This window comes from Ambystoma mexicanum, chromosome 11, assembly GCF_040938575.1.
Source record: "Ambystoma mexicanum isolate Mex_15411 chromosome 11, UKY_AmexF1_1, whole genome shotgun sequence".
NCBI classification, from domain to species: Eukaryota; Metazoa; Chordata; class Amphibia; order Caudata; family Ambystomatidae; genus Ambystoma; species Ambystoma mexicanum.
Genome location: NC_090934.1, coordinates 1,372,702,000 through 1,372,723,641, shown reverse-complemented (window position 1 = coordinate 1,372,723,641; position 21,642 = coordinate 1,372,702,000). Strand labels below are relative to the sequence as shown.

The 21,642-nt window shown below is 48.1% G+C and overlaps 1 protein-coding gene across 2 annotated transcripts in view; it reads right to left on the bottom strand.

The window, feature by feature from the left end:
• Positions 1-19,427: 19,427 nt before the first annotated feature.
• The window catches only part of TRPM7 (transient receptor potential cation channel subfamily M member 7), a 2,599,208-nt gene continuing 2,596,993 nt past the window's right edge, over positions 19,428-21,642 (bottom strand). For both annotated transcript variants that reach the window (XM_069624956.1, XM_069624955.1), the window contains exon 39: positions 19,428-20,502. In XM_069624956.1, the coding sequence (XP_069481057.1) occupies positions 20,378-20,502 (125 nt within the window). In that variant the 3' untranslated portion in view covers positions 19,428-20,377. The remainder of the gene's footprint in view (positions 20,503-21,642) is intronic.

Genomic DNA, 21,642 nt, shown 5'->3' with positions numbered 1-21,642 from the left:
CGATGTCCGTCGCAACGGTAATGGCGTGGTCCGAAGCCACCTCACCTTCCTGCAGGATCTCCAGGGCCTCTGTCCTCTTGTCGTCTGGCAGGAAGTCCAGCAGGGGAGCCAGTTTGTACCAGAGCTCCCTATCGTAGCGGGCCACGATAGCCAAGGCGTTGGCCGCTTTAATCGTCGTCGCTGCCGACGAGATGACTCTAAGTCCCATAGCGTCCAATTTCTTTCCCTCACCGTCCGGTGGGGAAGTCGATGTGGAGGCCGCACCCCCCCCGCTTTCTTCCTGGCCGCCGCGGAGACGACGAGTCCGGGGTAGGCTGCGCCCGGAGGCACAGGGGGGCCGTGTCCGGGACCCGGTACTTCTTCTCGTACCGGTCTCTTCTAGCTGGCGTCGTGGAAGGGTTCTTCAGGAGGGTGAGGCCCTCATCCCAAATGTCGTCCAATAGAGGCACTGAGAGGACCGTCTTCCTCTTGGCCTCGCGCCGCTGATAAAGGAAACCTTCCTTCTTCTTCTCCTCAGGGCAGAGTTGGAAAAGCTCGGATGCCCTGGTGATCATGGAGTGGAACGATCCAATCTCGTCGGGCGGAGAAGCCCTAGTGGGAGGCGATGATGGTAAATCCTCGTCGTATACCTCGTCGTCCGTACCCGTCGCTGCCGTGTCAGTCCCCGTATCATCCCCTCGGGTGGACGGGGAGGAGGGCTGGACGGGGCGCGACGGCTGAAAAGGAGGTGGAGGGTGGATCCTTCTTTTCTTAGTAGGGGGGGCACCAGAAGGTCCCGGTTCTGGGTCCCCCGACGGGAGAGGTTCCTCCGTCGGCAACGGTAGTCTCGTCCTTATCTCTGAACATAAGGACTGTATAGCCAACAAAATGGCCGCCGAGTTGTCTCGCGGCGCTGGCAGAGGGGAATCCGACGGGCGATCAGGGGACCCTCGATGTCGTCGTCACCTGCGTCGGGATCCATCCCGACGGGCCGGTCTTCTTCCACTCCGAGGCCGTGGCTTAAGACCTCGACCAATTCCTCCTCCGAGGTTGAAGCCGAATCTACGACGACGCCCTGCCCCCCCTTTCTCTTCCCCTCGGGGGATTTCACGGGGGTCCTATCGATGGGCACAAAAGAGGACTCCCTCCGAGGTGGCAGGGAGACTCTGAGCCCCGAGGTCGCCACCACTGGTGTAGCCTGCACAGGCTGAGCCAGGGCCGCCGCGACAGTTTCGATAGAGGGCTTGGCCGGATGGATTAAGGCCTTCATCACCTTAGGTGCGCTCACCGCCTTATCCTTGAGGGGGGGGGACACCGCCTCGCTCCCCCTCCGCCTTCGAGCTCGACCGGGGCCTCTCCAGGAGCTTTGCCGGGTGCTCGGCCTTCCTCTTACCCGACCCAGAGCGTTGGCTCGTGGTTGATGGTGCCGGGGAGGGTGCGCCCTGCCTGGCGCCCGTAGAGCCCGACCGTTCGGCGCTCCCGGGGCCAGTGGACTCGCGGTACTTGGCCTTATGTTGGACCCCCGTCGCCGGGGCGTCCTCAAAGGTCTTAGAAGACCGCTCGGTTTTCTTCTTCTTCTTCTCGCCGGACGGGCTCTTCCCTTCTAGCCAGTTGGCGAGACGTTGATGGCGGTCCTTCATGGTCCGCTCCGACATGTTGCCGCAAAACGCACAGTCCTTCTCCACGTGCGTCTTGTCCTCATGTAGGCAGTAGAGACAAACGGAGTGTTCGTCCTCCTTGAAGACGTTCTGAAGCTGGCATCCAGGGCAGACCCTGAACAGCTTTCCGGGCGTCGAGCTTCCCTTCTCCTGGGCCATGACCGGGCCTGAGAAACTTCTGGAGTCCTCCAAAAGCGTAGCTCGACGAATCTTCACCCTTGAGGGGCGCAGACGAATCCGACACGGGTCCCCGTTGATCGGATAGAAAGTCGGTGGAGCTTGAGGCTCTTTTGACCAAAAAAATGAAGTTTTTGAGAAAAAAAACGTGAAAAAATAGCACTAACGCTCGAGAGCAATAGCACGAGGATCCCAACACATGAACGTGCGGTAAAAATCTGAAGATGGCTGCCAGAGGCGGGGCTTAGGTAGAGGGCAGTCATTGGCTGTGGTCAGTATGACACAGAGATCAGTGATTGGTTATTACTACGAAAGACAGATCAGAAACGAAACTGATACTGGTTTTTTCTTTACCGAGGATTCCCAGCCTGACGACGGGGAATATTCATGAGCATGTGAATCCATGCCAGACCCCATGCTGGAGAAGTCTGGAATCCTTTGCCACATCAACTAGGGTACAGGCTTGCCACCTGAGACTTACCCATGTGTGAGTCGGCATCTGTCGCCCTGTGCGGAAGACACACACAGAAAGAGCAGGACACAGTGCCCTTGTGGTTTTTACACACTTCTTTCTCGGGTGGGCACAATTCACTCGGCAGAGAAAGTGGCACATGCTGGGCAACATTCTCCCACTTGGACAATGTCACCCAAAGAGCGAAATTGGCCATTTGAAATACCTCTGTCGACTTATTATTGCGCAATCCACACTAATGGGTTTAAGCACCTGCTTAACGCGAGATGGCAATTAAGGGCATTTGCCAACGCACTCAAGAAGCACAGGACACCCTCTTACCAGCGACATGCCATGCTCACTCATTCTGATCACGAATTGGCATTTATCTGGGGTCATGTTAAATGTATTTATTTATTTATTACATGTGTAGCATCACGCAAAACCCCCAAGCATCAAGGCGAAAAGTAAACTGCATGGAGTGGACCACTTCAATTGGCACACATTTTTACTTTTCCGCCACAAAATGGAAGATTTTAGGGTAAAAGGCAGGTGAAATCACATTGCTTTTCCACTTTGGAAGAGTGTAAATACCTCACATAATTAGCGATTGCTGGCGGAATTGACAATGGCTTCCTCTGGACTACGCCCGCTTTTACCAAGTTTAATTTCCAAGCAGATCCCAGAGGAATCCCTTTCCTTATTTCCAGCATGAGAATCCATGCTGGCAGTAAGGCCGCATTTGTCTGGTGGAGCGGGAAATACAGGGGTCCTGGTGTGTCTACTCGGCTCCCGAACTCCACCCAGAAAATGCATGAAAATCTGGCCAATTAGAAAAAGCAACACAAATAGTGTTTTCCACCACTTTTTCTGAACCAATTGACCTGGAAAATGGTGTGTTGCACCAGAAGCTGAATGCATTCACTCTGCCTATTATCCCACCGGAAGATTAAGCCAGGTGCTGAACACAGGTGTTACATATTCCTGTGCACAATCTGCATTTGGAGAATTAACTAACTGAGCTACCTTACAAATGTTACCTCCTCTGGGGCTTTACCATCTTAACCCCTTAACTGCCATGGGTATTTCCCCCCAGTGCCAAGGCCTTTTTTGGTGATTTCGGTATGTTACCATTCAATCCCTTGTAACTTATTTGTTACATGCGATATCTTGGCCAAAGTTGGCCCCTTTTTTCCCCACATGTAGGCGGTCGTAACGCCACCCAGGAATCCTAGTTTGCTGTAGGGGGGTGAGAGAAAATAACCAAAAAGGAGAACATTCGTTTTTTTTTTTTCAGAAAATGCCAATAAAATGTTGCACAAATAAGCCTGTGGTGTTTTCCTTGTAAGAGCTAGGAACAAATGGTTTGTTGTGCTGGATTTGCCATGTTCCAGGCTTTCAAGAACAGATTGAGTGGAAACCAAAATAACATTTTGATATGCTAATCAGCCGTTTTGTGAGAGGTAGGTGATTTTGGCATTTTTTGACCAATAGGACATGCGTGGACAGAATGGAAGAAAAGGGTAGGAAAGCTGAATGGGAAGCCAGAAAGGCATACATTTCTGAAAAGTAGACAATATTCCAAGTTTAGGAAGGGGTGATTTGCACAGATCGGGCAACAACTATGTAGGGAAAGATTCCATAGTTTGAGGGGAAATCGGGAAAATGACAGAAAAAAACACAATTTCCGCACATTTCACTCTGGTCACTCACCGAAACACGCAGCCAACAACACATGGCCTATCTTCCCGCTTTCCCACAGGTTTCCCGATTAAAACTGTACCTCACATGTGTGGGTACATCTACCTGGGTGCAAAGGGAAAAGCCTAAAACACTGGTAGCCCCAAGTCTTTTCGCACAGCAGATTTTCATTAATTTTGCTCATGTGGACAACCTACAGATTTGGGCCTAGGGTGTTGAAGACACGAAGGAAAATAGGGAATCCCATGCATTTCCGAAAAGAAGACACCCGTGGGAATCCACAGAGGTCTGACTTGTGCGAATCGCCCCATAATTTATGACCCACAATCCCTGAAAGACTGAAATTTAGTGGAAAAAACACAATTTTCACTTTGTCTGGGATTGTGGGTAATAAATTCTGGGGCGATTCAATCAAGTCAGACCTCTGTGGATTCCCACGGGTGTCTTCTTTTAGGAAATGCATGGGGTACCCTGTTTTCCTTCGTGGCTTCGACACCCTAGGCCCAAATCTGTAGGTTGTCTCCCCAAACCCTTTGGGGATTACCAGTGGTTTAGCCTTTTCCCTTTGCACCCAGGTAGGTGCACCCGCACATGTGAGGTACCGTTTCTGTCTGGACACCTGTGGGAACGCAGGATGGTTCGACATGTGTTGTTTGCAGCGTGTTTCAGTGGGTGGCCAGATTGAAATGTTTGAAAATTGTGTTTTTTTCCACCAAATTTCAGAGATATTTCCCTCTGCCTACCCACCGAAACACACCGCCAACAACAGATGTCCTACCTTCCCGCGTTCCCAGAGGTGTCCCAACGAAAACGGTACCTCACATGTGTGGATGCACCTACCTCGGCGCAAAGGGAAAAGGCTAACCCACTGATAAACCCATGCCTTTCGGCAAAGCAGATTTTGCTCATGTGGACATCCTACAGATTTGGGCCTAGGGTGTTGAAACCAGCAAGGAAAACAGAGAACCCCATGCATTTCCGAAAAGAAGACACCTGTGGGCACCCCCCTTTCCACTAAAAACATCCATGGTGGTTTAGTGACCCCCACACCCACCCAAAACAAGTTATCATTTTTTTATTTTTGTTTTGCCTCTTTCCTAGGGGAAGATTGTGCTAGCAATCTGCCCCCAGGGAGGGCTACATGAGATGCCCCCAATCAATTTGGGGTGGCGGAGAGGGCCACCCCCCTTTCTACTAAAAACATCCATGGTGGTTCAATGGCCCCCACCCCCACCCAAAACAAGTTATAATATATATATTTTTGTTTTGCCCTTCCCTAGGGGCAGATGGCACATGTGTGTGACCATCTGCCCCCAGAGGGTGGCAAAACGTACTGCCCCAAGCTTGGGGGGCGGGGTGGCTCTACCAATATTTGCAGTGGCCTCTCCCTTCACCCCAAATGGATGTGGGCATCTCATGTACCCCTTCATAGGGGCAGAAATCTGCCACCAGGGAGGGCAACATAAGGTGCCCCCTCATCCACTTAGGGTGGGGGGGAGGGCCGTCCCCCTTTCAAACTAAAAAAATCCTGGTGGTCTAGTGGCCCCCCCACCCAAAACAAGTTATAATATATATATTTTTGTTTTGCCCTTCCCTAGGGGCAGATGGGCACATGTATGTGGCCATCTGCCCCCGCGAGGGGGTCAAAACGTACTGCCTCAAGCTTGGGGGGCGGGGTGGCTCTACCAATATTTGCAGTGGCCTCTCCCCTCACCCCAAATGGATGGGGGCATCTCATGTACCCCTTCCTAGGGGCAGAAATTTGCTTAGGGTGGGGGGGTCACCCCCCTTGCAAAAATCCCTGGTGGCTAGTGGTCCCACCCGCACCCACTCCACCCAAAACTACGTTTTTAAAAAATATCTATTTTTTTTGTTTGCCCTCCTTCCCTGGGGCAGATGATCACCCATCTGCCCCCAGGGTATTGTCCCCATGATTTGGGGGACAAGGGGGGAGCGGGCAGCTTACATAGTAAGCAGCCCCTCCCACCACTTCAAAAACAGATCCCTGCACGACACACCAAACACATATTTTGGGGAGGATAAATGACATTACATCCCCCTCACTTAAAATTGTGGGGGGGATTTGTCCCCCCTGTACCCCCCATGTCCTACACCCATGTGCAGGACCAGGAGTCTTCTAACTGGAAGGCGGGCAGCTGGGGCTGCCAAACTGAAGAGAGAGTGAGAGGGAGAGATGCTGTCTGTGCCGAGACCCGGAAGCGGCTGGAGCTGCAAAAGCAAGCAGGAGCACGCAGAGATGAGGTTGAGAAGTGCAGTCGAGATGTACCCAGTGAACCTGGCGGTCTGCTTCCCCACTACGGCAAAGATGAACGAGAGCAGCAGGAGCAGTTGCTGGAGAATGGCGAGGCGCCGGTGAGTGTCAGAGGACACGGGGAGACCAGAGCGCTCCTGGGACCACAGGCAAGTGACGGTCCAAGTGAATGTGTACCATATTGAATAACAAACTGAATTGAAACTATTGAGTATATTAAACACCGAACTGAATTGAAACTACTAATTGAGTATATTGAACACCAAACTAAAATTAACAGGTGCTATTTGAATAAAGATCACAGCATAATGAATCCCTACCGAACATTTGAAGTTAAGAAGTGTTATTGAATAAGACCACGGAATATTAAACACCAACCGAACATTTTGAGTCCAACAGACTTACTGAATGTCAGACTGTATGTAAGCAGCACTGTGGCCAAAACGAAAAGCATATGGAATATTGAGCAATCATTTAAGTATGCTAACAAACAGTGTGAAAAGGACCCATAAGTCTATGGTAAAACAAAAGACTGGTGGGGAACAGTGTTATAATAATCAAACTGTCGACAAGTGTGAGAAGTCAGAAGCCTGAGGCAGAGGAGTCTGAGAAGGGGATAAACAAGGTTAAGGGAAGTCATGGCTGCGCAACCTGTTTGGGTGGACCGTTTGGTCTGACAACTGTGCCTAGACCAGGGAGTTCCCCACTGTGAAGATCACAGACATCACAAATCAAGCCAAGGAGAAGCTTAGGGTGCCTGGTTGCGTGACCTGCAGAGGGTGGACCGTGTGGTCTGAGAACTGTGCCTAGACCAGAGAGCTCTAAATAATGACAATCAAAGGACATTGGAAAAGATTCTGTGAAACAATTGGTAAAGCAAGTCAGAAGGTGTGTCTAGTAGACCTACTGGTTTTTCTTGTACTGAACATTGAGCGGATAAAAGCAGTGTAAGTGCTGCAGTGAAATCTTTGGGAAGAGAACCCTGCAATTTGAAAGAACTAAGAAACACTGTCTTGGGGAAGGGAACCTCAAGACTTCCTTTTTGTGTGAACTGTACCATGTGAGAAAGCTGAAGCTATTCTACCACCTACTCCCCCAGGATCTTCTATTCAGGTAGTCAGTTAAGGGCCATCGCTTTTGGATCCTGACCGTGGGGGTGGAAAAGTGAGGGAGTGGAGGGTCACGGGGGATTGGGAGAATGCCTTGGTTTGGCGTACAGACCCTTGGGATACCCTTATGGCACCCATGGGTAAGGGTTCAACCCTGTGCCTCTAGTGTATGTTTTGGGGCACCTGTGTGTGGCCCACAGAGCAGGGTATGGGCTGGTGGTAGCTCCATGCTGAATTTGATAGGTGCTCCGAGTATCCTCCATTTTGGGATACCCAGTCCCTGCCATTGGAATCAGTTGATTCCTGATAGGACAGAAGATGGCCCCTGTGGCCTCTTGCTTTCTGTCGCCTGTTATGTTGTTTTCCTGGAGTCCCGGGCAGCCTTGACTCTGTCCCTTCCCCCTGACTGGTTGTCGGGTGGAAGTTCCATATATAGTATTGTGGGGAAGTCCAGGCCATACTGGCCGGAGCCTTCCCAATGACTGTATGTTGTGGGTACGCCCGTGGGGTGGGACCCGGGTGAATGGAGTGTTTGACGAATATGCATTTCCTGTTATGGATGTCGAGTATCTGGTGTTTGACAATGACTGAGCAGCCCTGCCCGAAATTAGTATAAATGCAGTGTGGAGTGATGAATGGCAGAGGGCTTGTCCGAATCCACCTTCCGTGTTGTGAGTGTCTGGATGGAGAAGAATGGCCCGACTGCACTGTGAGCCTGATTGGCTGCCTGACTGCCTGAATGCCCTTCTGGATGATTGTTGCCCAAGTGTGACCCAGCAGAGTGAAATGGAGATCAACACTTTATCTGGGGGCCTATCACTGATGGAAATCGTTCAGAGGATGAACTCGAAACTTGATGCTTAACCTTGAAGCCCCCTGAAAGAAGAAGAATTGCTGCTGTCCTTCGCTAATCTGAAAGCTGCGTGACTGTCAAGGAACTGATCCAAGAGAGGACCTAGCCAGGAGACCACTTTCCCGAGCTACGAGGGACCATCGTGCACCAGCTGATCTTTGCCAAAGCTCCCTGGACGTCAGACCTACGAAAGGCTGCCGACTGGAGAACGGGACCGCCACGGAATCACGAAGCGAAGCATCCGGACATTGAAGTTCATCACAGTCGAACCTCGTCGACCGGAGCCGCAACGCTCCATTGCCTAAGAACATTAGAAACAAGAACTCCCTTGCTCAGCATGTCAATCTGGAAAAATGAATACCCTTCATTTGAATGATAGACGTAACTTGATGGCCGTGGGCCAACCGTCTTATGCACCGAATTGGAGAAATATGAACTGCTATGCTTGACCGATGAGCGGCCATTTTAAATGTAGTAAGAATCGCCATTTTGCTTGTTAACCATTGCTCATTGCTTTTTGTCTAAAAACTGCTTTGCAGCTTGCAATTCTTGCGGATTCTGCTTACTCTGCTCAACTGTTAACATTGTTGTCTGAATATGAAAGGACAAGGTCACGGGACTGAAGAGTTTGCTGAAACTCCTCATGAGTAGCCCAGAGAGGAATGCCCACGCTCCCTCTCTGTAGCCTTGGGAGGAAGCTGCAGGGCATTTAATCACTTCACAGCTGCCAGCCAGTCTCGTACAATGGTAGAATATGTTAGAATAATACAGTTAAAGGCTTGAATTATGCTTCTCTTACGGCCCCCCCTCGCAAAACCCTTTAGAACGTGTCGGCTCCCAGGACACGAATAGTACCTCATAGATAGCAAAGCTTGGAATGTGGCTCTTCCCCCGTGTACAGATTGCTTCCAAGAACAGAACCACTGTGTTCTAAAAGATGCCTCCGCACTTTCTAAATTGCACATTGTTACTAGAATAGACATCGAAAGCATTATAATCGTCATACTCGTCGGATATGTCCATCGTCATCCCGAGTTCAAAGGAACTTAATACAGAGGGGTGTTGAACATGACTTTGCCGATTGTATGATATGCATTTTGTATATATGTAACTGATGTACGTAATTCGCTCTCTTGCGTCCCTCGTGGTCTAGGAAACTCATGTCGCGGGGCGTGAGATCAGAATTGGCCAATTGATACCATCTTTTGCTTGCAATAAACCCTAGCATTGGGAATTTGAAACCTCGTGTCTGGCGCATCTTTTCGTGTATGGTCATTGCCTTGTTTCCATAGCACGAGGGACCCCTTGGGGCCCCTTTCAAGCACCGACGATCGCTTTTTCCTGCCGGAGAAAATCAAGGCTGTCGACGACCGAGGAGAATCCACCGGTGGGTTTCCCGCCACCCGAAGACCTCAAAGATGCAGATGAAGTACCCAGAACCAACCGGGGTCACGTCCCGATCGCCAAGGCCAGATGCTAATGACCTGACGGCCTTGCTGGGCTAAAGTTCTTCATTAGCTGTTTACGGCAACAAACTATCGTCGTCGAAGTGCACCGCACGCCTCAGCTTGCAGGACGTTTTCGACCGATCGTCAACGAGCACCGCAAGAACTGAAGCTGCTGCTTCAACGACAGTGGTTCACCTTATCCTTCACAGAATCTCGACGACCCGTGGCTCATGTCTTAAAGGGAGTGCACTCAAGAAGGGCCCCTCAACGACTCATCGAAGAACTCTATGAAACCAGGTACTTTGGGGTTGTGGAACCTTTTAGAAGGAATCGAGACTCTATTGAGCATAATTGGACTGGGCTTCTCAATATGCATTATTTACAGGTTACCCAGGTGGGGGGGGGATCTTCGCACAGAACTGTCTCATGGTAATGGGATCGACTGTTCTGCCATTGCTTGATTTAACTTGCTTTCTTTCTGTGGTCTATCCTTGATTCATCTTATAATCTGATTCGTATGCTATTTGGGGCTGTTAGCCGTGGATGCATTTCAAAGGAATCGATAGTTAAGAGTGGTACCATTTAGACCTGCATATATTTGCCATTATAGTTGCCAGAGTACAAAGTATGTTATTGTGATTGTGTATATAACATTGAACCTTATTTATAGAAAGACTGTGTTTTCACTAACATAGTGTGTGGACATTCCTTTGTGGGTGCTTGGGGACTACACAGTACGTAAGAACCAGCCCGCATAACCTCCTGAGAACTAAGCCTTAATTGCTTGCCATGTTTTACCACTTAGAGAATCTTGGCTGGGGTGCTCTGTGCTTCGACTCTGCCATATAGAGAGCAGGAGTACGGATACCCCCCCCAGTCTTCACAACATGGTATTCCCTCTTTCCCCATTGTACATCAAAACACTCTCCCTGAAATTTTAGGGGGTATTTTCAATCTCATACTGTTTCCCCGTTCGCAACAAGTACAGGCACGAGGAAGCACCGATCAGGAGTAGTGAGAATTAACCGAAAGATAACATTGGGAGGCCAAGAGAGGCCTTCTACATTTCACTACTAGTCAGGCAGTTTACTTTCATAATACACACGACTCCACTTGAGTTAGGGTGTTCAAGGTGTGGTTCTGCCCAAGAAGCTGAGCGAGCTGAGTTTGCTGGTTGGAACGTGGAGGCTGCATGAAGAAAAGCCTGGAGAATCCGGAGGAGAGTGGAACGCCAGAACACTGACCCTGTGTGTTAAAAAGGATGCCGTGTGGCAAGAGAGCCCTGTCTCCAAGGAGCGGAGCAAGGCGAATTGCAGGTCACTGGCCGTGTCCAAGCCAATGCTCATTCCCCTGGGACGTGTTCCAGTCTCATGGTTATCTGAGTGGCAGGTGCTGAGACCCTGGCCTCAACCCACACAACTCGATGAGCCACTCGCCAGCACCACGCTCATTGTGTGAGTTTCACAGAAGGAGAGAGAGAAACTTAGTAGCGTGCGGGTGGATGGAGTTGGCGCAGAAGGAATAAAAATGCAGGCGGGATGGTAAGCCGAAAGCTGACAGAAAGCGAGAAGTAAAGTAAAGAGAGGGTGCAAGCGACCCAAAAGAAAGAGAGGGTGGAAGCGACCTGAAAGCAAAGAGGGGGCGAGTGACCTGAAAGACTGAAAGAGTAAAATTAAAGCAAGAGAAAGCAAAGAAAGGGTATGAGCGACCCGAAAGTCTGAAAGAGTGGAATTAAAGTGAGAGAAAGCAAAGAAAGGGTGTGAAACGACCCAAAAGCAGGAAAAGGAAAGTGTAAGAGACACAATAAAGAGAGAGGAAGGTGCAAGGGTGCACGACCAAGTGAAAAGAGTGTGCCAGGGCAACAATAAATCCAAGAGGAGTGTGCAAGAGACATAGAAGAGTGAGAATAAGGTGCAGGTGTGCACAGCGAAAGGAAAGAAAGGTGAAAGTAAAACTGGAACCAAGTGGAAAGGGCACCGGAGGAAACGGTGCCAGAAGGAAGATATAAAGTTTAAGGAGATGGCTCAGAAGTCAGAGTGGTTGCACAGGGGAGGAGCAAAAGCCCAGCTTTTTCGAATGTCTCTGATACTGCCCCATGGAAAGAACTATGTGTTAAAAAAGGAACATCCCGACCAGGTGAACTTTTGGTTGAGACCAAAGGGGCCTAAGCGTGGGGAAGGGAAACGTGAGAGGTCAATACGAGAGAATTTTGAACTTTGCAGGAGAGGCCTAAACTTGGGGAAAGGAACCCTGAGAGGCCAGACAAGAACTGTGTATTTTTGTTTGGAACTGGAAGGATTGAAGCTTGGCGGAGGGACCCCCCAAGAGACCCAGAGACATTGGGACCTTTATTAACTTGCTGCAAGAGCCCTACGTGGAAGGTTCTGAGGGCAACCCTTTTCAGTTGAACTGTTTTTGAGACTGGCAGAACTACACCCAATGGTAAGGCTACCTGAAACCAGCTTCGGGTTACTTTTCTTTTTGAGCCACCATTTTCCTTTAAAAATACCCTATAGCACATGTATATCGAAGAGTGAGGGCAAGCATAGGTTTAGACCCAGGCAGACTTTGATTTTGGACTTAAAGCCATCAACGACCCTTAGAAACTTCAGTTGAGGGAACAACCCCTTTGGATTAGGGCCAGTTAGGCATTACACCAACCCAACAAAGTTTCTAAATAAAGGTTTTCAAACTGTTACTTTTGAGTCTGTGTCTCTCTTGATACTATGCCTGTCTCACAACCGTATTGAACTTGGGGAAGGGAACCTCAAGATTTGACAGAACATTGTGGAGACAAGCATCCATCAGAGTTGTGTTGAACTTGGGATAGGGAACCCAAGAAAGAACTCTGAACTAAGAACAGCTGAGACTTTACTTTTGAACACTATTATGTTGGCTAAAACCCCATACCACGTTTTCTTTAGATGTGAGGATAAGCATTATTTCTTTTTCCACAGACTGACTTTTGATTTGTACTTACAGACACACAGACTTTCCTTAGTAGTTTTATTTAAGTAGGAGAAATCCTTACCTTAGCTATAGGACAGGTTAGGCCTTACACCATCATATTTGAAATAAAACATTCTTTGGAACTTGAAATCTGTTGTCTGTCATCTCTTGATACCATACCTTTCTCTTAGTGGCTTATAAGATATATATTTAGGGGAAGAAATTGATGATTGTTTCTTGCTTTCACAATTGAAACATACTGCAGAATTATGACAATCATAAGTAGTATTAATTCCCTGACTTTTACATATTTCCATGCTTACCATGGGGTGTTTCATTCTTTATGCCTTGTAGAAATCTGGGAGAGGACGCATTACTATGCTAACAAGCCATCAGATATTCAGGCATTAGCGAACATTGACCCTCAGAGAGGATAAATACTGCATTTCCCCTGACTGAGTCCTCATATTCCCTTGATGGCTGTCTCTCCACCCGGCTAATAACACCCCCAGGGTCAGAATCAGGTAGCTGTCACCTTCCGCTGGACACATGGGAGGAGACATTAGGCAGGGATTCTGCAGGATTCATCAAAATGGCTGTGATGTCTTAAGAATCAGGGCATGCTTCCCCCTGAGTGATGGCGCAAAAGCCATCAGGGATAGCCTGGTTTCTCATAACTCCAGCCTATTGATGTGCCATCAGCGCTCCACTGGAGACCAAAGGCCGTCCACTAGCAGATACCCCACAGTGAGCACCCCAGCCCCCCCAACAACGCATTCGTGACACCTACGCTTGGGGCCATGGTGGCTGAAAGGGTGCCCCCACTATCAAGCTCTCCCAGCTGGCCCACCATGAGAGGTCGCTGGCCACTGACTTCAAAACCCTGAGGATGTCCTTCATGTTGTCGGAGTACTCAGAACATTGATTGATCCCTCAAAAGACACTGAAGGGCCCACATCCGCAGCCCGGCCTCTGGTAGCGAAAAATGCAGAAAGTCATGAGGCCCAATAGGCGGGGTAAAGGAAGACGCTGGCAGGCTGTCGTGGTTTTGGAAATGTGTGTCCACCTGCCAGATACTGTCATGCCACAGTCTTTGAAAGCATGGAGTAGATGGAAACGTATTCACGCAACACGGAGAAGTGAGCTCCCAATGGCATCATCTGGTTCCGGTCTAGCCCAAGATGGCCGCCATTACTATAACAACGGCCCGTGTCATTAGCATGGCGCATTGTATCCGTCTCTGGTGCCCGCTGTAGCATCTACAGTTCTCGGACTGCAGACGTTTTGTCCTGTTTAATCCTTCCCCGTTTTCTCATAGCTCATCTGTCTGTTCCCTCTCTAGCCTACTCATCACCCTCTTGCTCGTACTTCCTTACGGCGACCCTCACTACCTGTTCTCCGCATTCTCCTTGCGGTGAGTCTAATCTCTTCCACCCAGCTTTGGCCGCTTTCAGTGTTTCCTCCTGATTTCGGACGTGTCCGTTGTGAAAGGCGTTTCTGACTGTTCGATCCTTTCCTTTCTGTGACGCTTACCCTTACTGAACCTCTCCTCCTTACTCCTGTTTTCTCTCATTCCATTTCAGAATTCCTCCGTACACCCAAGGTGAGGTGTCTTTACATCACAAGTGTGCATATTATATCTGCCTTCCTCTTCAGGCTGGTTCTTGGAGACTACATTCCACCTGAATTCTATTGTTGGTCAGGAAAGAGGTGACATTACTTTGGAATACGCAGTAGAAGACTAACCTCCATGACCTTGTACTACAAACCATCACCAGGGTTTTTTGGTGCAAAGGGCTTTTTCCTTGGACCAAGGCTGGCTCCCTGGGGTTCCCTTTGGCGTGGGTTACGTTCCCAGTCAAGTTGGCCTCCGGGGGAGCCAGGCCTTATTTATACGAGAAGAAGGAGAAGAAGTCTAAGGATAAGAAACCAAGGGAAGTAAGAAAATCCCAGCGAAAGGAATCTTCAGAGACCCAGAACAGTTCTACGGAAGAAGGAGGTGAGGAGGGGTCTCGGGAGGGTAAGCGTGGCCATCATAGACAGGACAGATATTGGTGACTCTTATTGGGAGGGGAAGCCTTTCCCGCCTGAGTGTCCAGGACTGCTCCTGTGAATTGGAGCTTTTGCGTTGGTGTGGCATGGGACTTTTGGTAATTCAGGGAGAAGCCCAAACTGTGAAGAAGGCAACAGGTGTTCTCGAGCTGCGTTGATACCTGCTCTGGAGACTTTCCTCAGATCAACCAGCCATCCAGGTAAGGGAGTACGTGGATGGCGGATCTCCTGAGGTGAGCAGCCACCACAGCCACCAGCTTGGTGTAGACCCTGGGCGCTGAGGTTAGGACAAAAGGGAGCACTCTGTACTGATATTGAGTGCCCCCAAGGACGAACCTCAGGAACGGCTTGTGCTTTCGATGGATTGGCACATGGAAATAGGCGTCCTGAAGGTCCAGCAATACCAACCAGTCCTGGAGTTGTACAGCCTGGAAAATGTCCCTCAACATCAACATCCTGAATTTGTCCTTTCTCAGGAAGTTGTTCAAGGCTCTGCGGTCCGGGATGGGACTGAGTCCTCCCACTTTCTTGGGTATCAGGAAACCGTGAGAATACCAGCCCTTTCTCCTAGGATAACTCCTCCATGCCCCCTTTAAAATCAGGGTGCTCAGTTCTTTCTGGAGCTCCTGTCCCGGTTGCTGGGGAGCTGGTAATAGTCTGTCTGATGGTATTTTCAAGAAAGGCAGGCAATATCCCCATTAGAGCTAACTGCAAGGCCCAGGCATCAGGGGTTATCTCATTCCACCAATCTCAGTGCTCGGAGACTCTCCGTCCAACCGGGGAAAAGTGGGGAGAACTCAAAGCGGCTTAGCAGGCAGTGCTGTCCCTAATGCTGTGGATGAAGTAGACTGGCTCTTAGAGGCACCTCTGCCCCGTCCAGGATGTGAGAAACACCTCTGGGCCTGTTTGGCCTGAGTAAGGTCTGCTTTCCTCCCAAAGAGAACATACCGTCTGTAACCGCTGCCTCTGGAAGAGATGGCAAAGAACTGCTTGGCGGGTTGCTGCACTGCAAGACCCAATGACTTTGCAGCAATTTTGAGTCCTCAAATTTCTCCAAGGATTCATTGGCCTTAGACCCAAAAAGGTGTTCACCAACAAATGCCATGTCCAGTCGCTTGGCTTGCACATTTGGGACAAATCCTGAACTGTAGAGGTACGCCACCATCCTAAGAATAGTAGATGTTCCCATGGAATGACCCACATAATCAGCAGTGTCAAGGCCCGCTTGAAAGGCTTGGCAAGCCACCTCCTTCCCATCATTTATCATATCCAGGAATCTGTCCCTCACCTCCCCTGATGGGAGATGGTCTGCTGCCCCAGCTATTGCCCTCCAAAGTATATGTGGGCACTTGGCAAAGGCACAACTGGCATTAATTACCTTCAGCGTCATACTCCTTGACTCAAATATTTTCTTGGCCAAAGCATCAATCTTTTTGGACTCTGTCCATTGGCAAGCTGGAGGTGGACGAAGCTGGCTGTGAACCTAGTGTGGCAGCCTGGACCGCCAAAACCTGTGGGGAGGGATGACCTGACAGGAAAGGCAGGTCCACCCTGGCCAGCTTGTATTTCTTAGTCAGCTCAGCGTCAACTGCTGGCATGGAGCATGGTCGCTGCCATAACGTCCCCATTGGATCCTATATAGCTGCATTGAAAAGTAACACCCTTTAGGTCTGGTGGCCCTTGTCCAGGATATCAGTGAAGTCGTATAACTATAGTGCTCTGGCTGGGATCCCAAGGCCAGGGTCAGAACAATCCTTTCCACTGTTTTCCTGTATTGGGTGTCCATAGGGGGATGCCTGCTCTAAGTCGAGGTCCGGTGAGGTTTCAAGCCTGCTTGCCTCGTGTAGCCCTTCAGCCAAGACCAACAGATCAGCCTGATCTGAGAAGACATCGGCACCCCTAACTCCCCAATCAGCGCCATTCCAAAGGGGACAGGATCACCCTCCTCATCCAAGATCGCCCTCACGGACTGGAAGAAGTCAGACCTCAATTCCAGTATGAGAATCTTATCCATCGCAGACTTTGCTGGAACTGACCCGATGAGGCCTCTCGACACTGACGCCTTGAGGGCCATCAGCGATGTGGTCTGCTTCGAAAGCATCAAGTTCGAGGGCGTTAGGCCGGACGTATATACCTTGGCACCAGAACCTCTGGGCCAGCTGATACCTGAACATCTGCGGCATCAAGGCCGGAGCTGTGCCGGTCGCAGCGTTTTCAAACAGCTGGAGCATTTGGGGTTTGAATACCTACCACTCCTCTCTCGGGAATGATTTACCCCGCTCCTCCAACAAATCAGAGTCATGTCTGTGACAACGCCTTTTCTTTTTCTTGTGGGAGGATGAGGACAACGAATAGTGTGATTTTCTTGCGATGTGAGCCCTCCTTCTCAGGCAGGGGGCCTTCGATATCGGGCCAGGCTCGGCGGTTCCCTGAGCCAGAGACTTCGAAGGGGGCCGTCCATGGGCCAATTTCACCGAACGTTTCCTGATCGCCTTCAGGTTCATGTGCTGGCAGGAGCTACAATGCTCGATGTCGTGCTCCACCCAAGACACAACACCTCAATACTGTGCACGTCTGTGATGGACATCTTCAAGCCGCAGTCGTTCTAGCGTTTAAAATCCAAAGATTTAGTGGCCGGCATATTGGCGTCAAAAGAAGAAAAAAAACATTCAGTCACTGAAAAGAATCCTGTTCCAAACACTGTGCTGAGTGTGCAGAAAAAAGGAACTAAGGTGTGGAGGTGGAGTGATGTGATACATGTACCACAGCCGTCATGTTCGGAGTCTAGGGGTGACGCTGTCAAGACGCAACAACTCAACTGGCAAAGCCGAGCTGTACTACGCTCCCCGTTGACAATTTTCCAAGCAGCTGATGCTTGAGGGGATATCTATCAGATGAGGAATCGAGGGAGAATGCATTTAATTGAAAATGCAACCAAGGCACTCTCCAACAGTCACACAACTGAGTTAATTGTACAGTACTGGGCTTCATAAGTGTGACGAATCCAGGGAATGTGTTCCTTGTCCTCAAGAAGGAACCACACCCTTTGGGACTAGGGAGGTGAGTCCGCTATGCAATATACTTCCTAGGGACAGGGCAAGTGGGATCTCAATTGGGGGAGCCCCCCCATTTAGGGGACAAGGAAGTCCCAAGTAAGGTTGTGACTACACCTTCCCTTGCGATAGAATCTCCATTGTTTATGGGTTATATGTTATAATCTAGAGGGCACATTAATTGACTTGGCTGCTGCCCTCACTCTGTTGACCTCTGTTCAGGAGAGGCAGAACCAATCTTGCTTAGGAGAACGTATAAGGATTAAAGACCATATCTACGGTGGATGAGTGCCCCTGAGCCAGCTAACGGACAGGGGAAGCTGCTGCTGTAATGGTGGGCGATTTGATACTGGAGGCAGGACAACGTCAGATATGTGGTGGGAGGAGGAATACTGCAGATCGTAGAACATTACTGATTCCAGGAGTGCAGAGTGCCCGACTATACCAGGTCCCCTAAAACTGGAGACTGAGCCGCCGGAGACGTGACGCACCATCGCTCTCGAGCAATGATGTAGAGTTCAGGGTCCACTGCAATGGAGCAGATGTCCCGCAGGTGTGGCTCTGCAGCCACCGGAGCCAAAGCCTCTCTCGACGAACAATGCCACAACACAGGTACATAGCCAATACGGAAGAAAGAGAAGGACAGTGAAGCTCTGAGGCACTCCAAAAAGGGGTCAGAACCTATCACGCATACGGCCAGTGAGCCTGCATAGCCAATGATGGGCTGAGAACCCCAGTACCACTGAAGCAGGTGAGAACATTGTAACATGCACACAGCTGCTGAGGCTAGATAGCCCGTGCAGTGCTGAGAGACCCAGCAACCCTACAGTGGGTGAGGACATTGTATTATGCCTACGGCCTGCAGGGCTATCAGAGCGATTAGAAATATTGTGGAGCAGTGAACTTGTAGCCAAGACCCCACAAGGGGTTAAGAGACCCAAGAGGACCAGACCGCCTGAAGGACCAGAGAGCCCAGCCAGGGCTGACAAACCGAGCGACCCACAGAGGGTTGGAGAATCACAATAATACGCAATGAGCGACAGAATCAGAAGGTCTGGCTGGACCGAGAATACAAATCAGACAGAAAATATAGAACTACCCTAGATGGGTACGCAAGACGGACCTCGGAACCAGAGGTTCAAATCCTGTTGTGACACAAAAGTGACTGAACTACAAGAGCAAACAATGCAAGTAAACACGGAACATTTTAAGTTAAGTAGAACCTTGGTGAGTGGGCCAGGATTCTCCTTCTACTTTGAGTAACTCAAAACATGTTTTAAACTGTACCTGCAGGTTGAGGCCTGAAACTCAAGAGGAAAGAACTGGAAATACAATTGGGTCAGGCCACACACTAGCAAGCCCAGGCCAAGAGGGGAGTAGGATACTTCTATAGGCTAATTTATGTTTCTCTGTTATTAGTGGTCGGATCAGGCAATAGGACAGAATTGGTTTGGGAAAGAGGATGAATGTTATCTTGCAAGACATCCTCCCTAGAACCAATTTTGTTTTTTTGTAGGATAGGGTACCATCATAAAAGAGGTAGGGATAGGACAGACATTTTTCTTTAATAAACGGAACCAACTGAGAACATGTCTGACTTACTACACAAGCTATTGCAAAATAAAGGGGCAATCAGCAGATATATTGTGATAGTGACAATTATTTTAAAAAGGAATAGAACATGTTCTGATCAACCACACATGAGTAAAAAGGAGGCACCAGAAATCTTATAAACAAGAATAAATTTATTTGATATTCTTAAAGATTTCATGATATAAAATGTATACAGTATTGTACTTTTAAATAATACACTTTTACCTTTCCCCCAATACAACATAAACCACCATTAAAGCAGCTATTTTGTTCGTGCCTTAGATTTGTATCTATAAGATACACTACGGAATATAAATGTATCTGACTTTATATTGTCTTCCAATAAAAATGATCACATTTAGTACCTAGCATGAAATATAAGATGGGGAACAGATTCCTTCTGTTGCATCTTAAACAAGATTATGGACAGTTGTATTTCATTGGCATAAGGTTGCATTGCAATCTCCCATATTTTACAATAATTCTAAATCAACAATATCCATATTTTGTTAAAATATGTACCATTTATAATGACATTTACATTTGTTTCTTCAAAGTTACATCTCAAAATGAATGTGTACATTCTCCATTGATAAAATGATTTACAGTATGAGGTCTTTGGAAGGTTTGACTTCTGAAGCTATCACAATATAAACGGAAATAATGCATATTCTCTTTATTACAAGGCAACATTTCATTTAAAAAACAATATTTCCATTTGATTACACCTGCTTTAAATAATACTATACAACACTAAAGCGGTACAATTGAAATGTATTAAAAAAAGCAATTTCTATTTTGTACAAATCAAAATTACTTCATATTATAAATACTTAACTTAATTTTATAAATTGTCAATTGCCCGGCATCCCCTGATACAGCACAATCAAGGCCAAAATGGTCATCTGTCCTGGGAACCTCCAGAAAGGATCCGTACAGTACCAGACTTTTCCAATTTCTGCTTGCAGTCACAGTGTGTGGTTTCCAACCACTACTTGTCAGCTTTGAAACCGGAAAAGCAGCTGTGAATTCAATGAAATAAAGTCTGTATGTGTTGGCATTTCACCAATCTGTATCTTCTGCTACAGCATTAGGCGTACTGAATTATTTGTTTCTTTGGTGCAGCTCCCAGGATCAATTGTCAATTCAGGAGAATCATCCTGGGGGAAGAGAACTTTATCAGGTGTGTAGTCATTCCGTTTTAAATCTATGGAAAAAAAGATCAATGATTACAATGTTTTGCAATATAACAACCATTGAAAAAGATTTTCCATTACTAGTAAAATGTAAAAATTCACTTACAGACATGTAAACGGTTTTTAACGTGAATATAAAGATTTGTTAAAAGTAAAAGTTAGCATACTCTAATAGGGGCAATACACATTTAAATCATTTCATGTTACATGACAGTATCGTTTATCCCAAATCCTTTAGGGCCTTCTAAACTCTGCAACAATAATTGAGTGTCCTCCTAAAATGGGAAACAGCAGAGCACTTTTTGCACAGCATAGAGAAATCTAACAAACGAAGTCTGGGCGAGTGGGCAAATCTGTGGCGTTGCCAGTGCTCAGGGCAAGACTAGATCTTATAGACTTTAGACAGCTTTTCTCTATGTCCATACCCAAGTCACAGATATATAGGCAGAAAATGGGAATGGAGGATGTGTGGCATAGAAAGAAGGTGTTGTGTACTTTAGGAAGGTCAATGAGACTATCTGATTGACAAACTTGGAGATGCTGTATATCTCTCCACCATTGATCTGACAAAAAGGTATCGGCAGGACCAGTTAATTCAGGAGACAAGCCCAAAACTGCCTTTTCTACACCTCTGGGATTATTCCAAATTAATATTTTACAGTTTGGGCTGCATGGTGCCCAGACTACTTTTAAGAGACTTAAGGATCAGGTTTTAAGACCCCTTTCGTCATTCTGTGGGGCTTATATTGACAATATTATTATATATAGTAAAACGTGGCTTGAACATATGTCACATTTCTACCGGGTTACCAGAGCATTAAGAAAAGCTGGCTTTCCGGATAACCCAAAAAAAGTCATCTGGTCATATCTGCTGTGAAGTATTTGGAGTACTTTGTGGGGAATGGACTGGGTCAACCTGAGTCTGATAAAGTTAAAGCAGTAATGGAAACACCTCCCCCAAAAACCAAGATGAAGTTACAAGCTTTTCTAGGCCTTGTAGGTTACTATCCCCAGTTTATATACAAACTTTCCTTTCATCTCTGCTCCTCTTACAGACAAACTTAAAAATACAGAACCACAGACATTGAGGTGTGGTCCAGAACATCAAAGTTGTTTTGACCAGTTGAAATGCATACTACGAAAAGACCTGG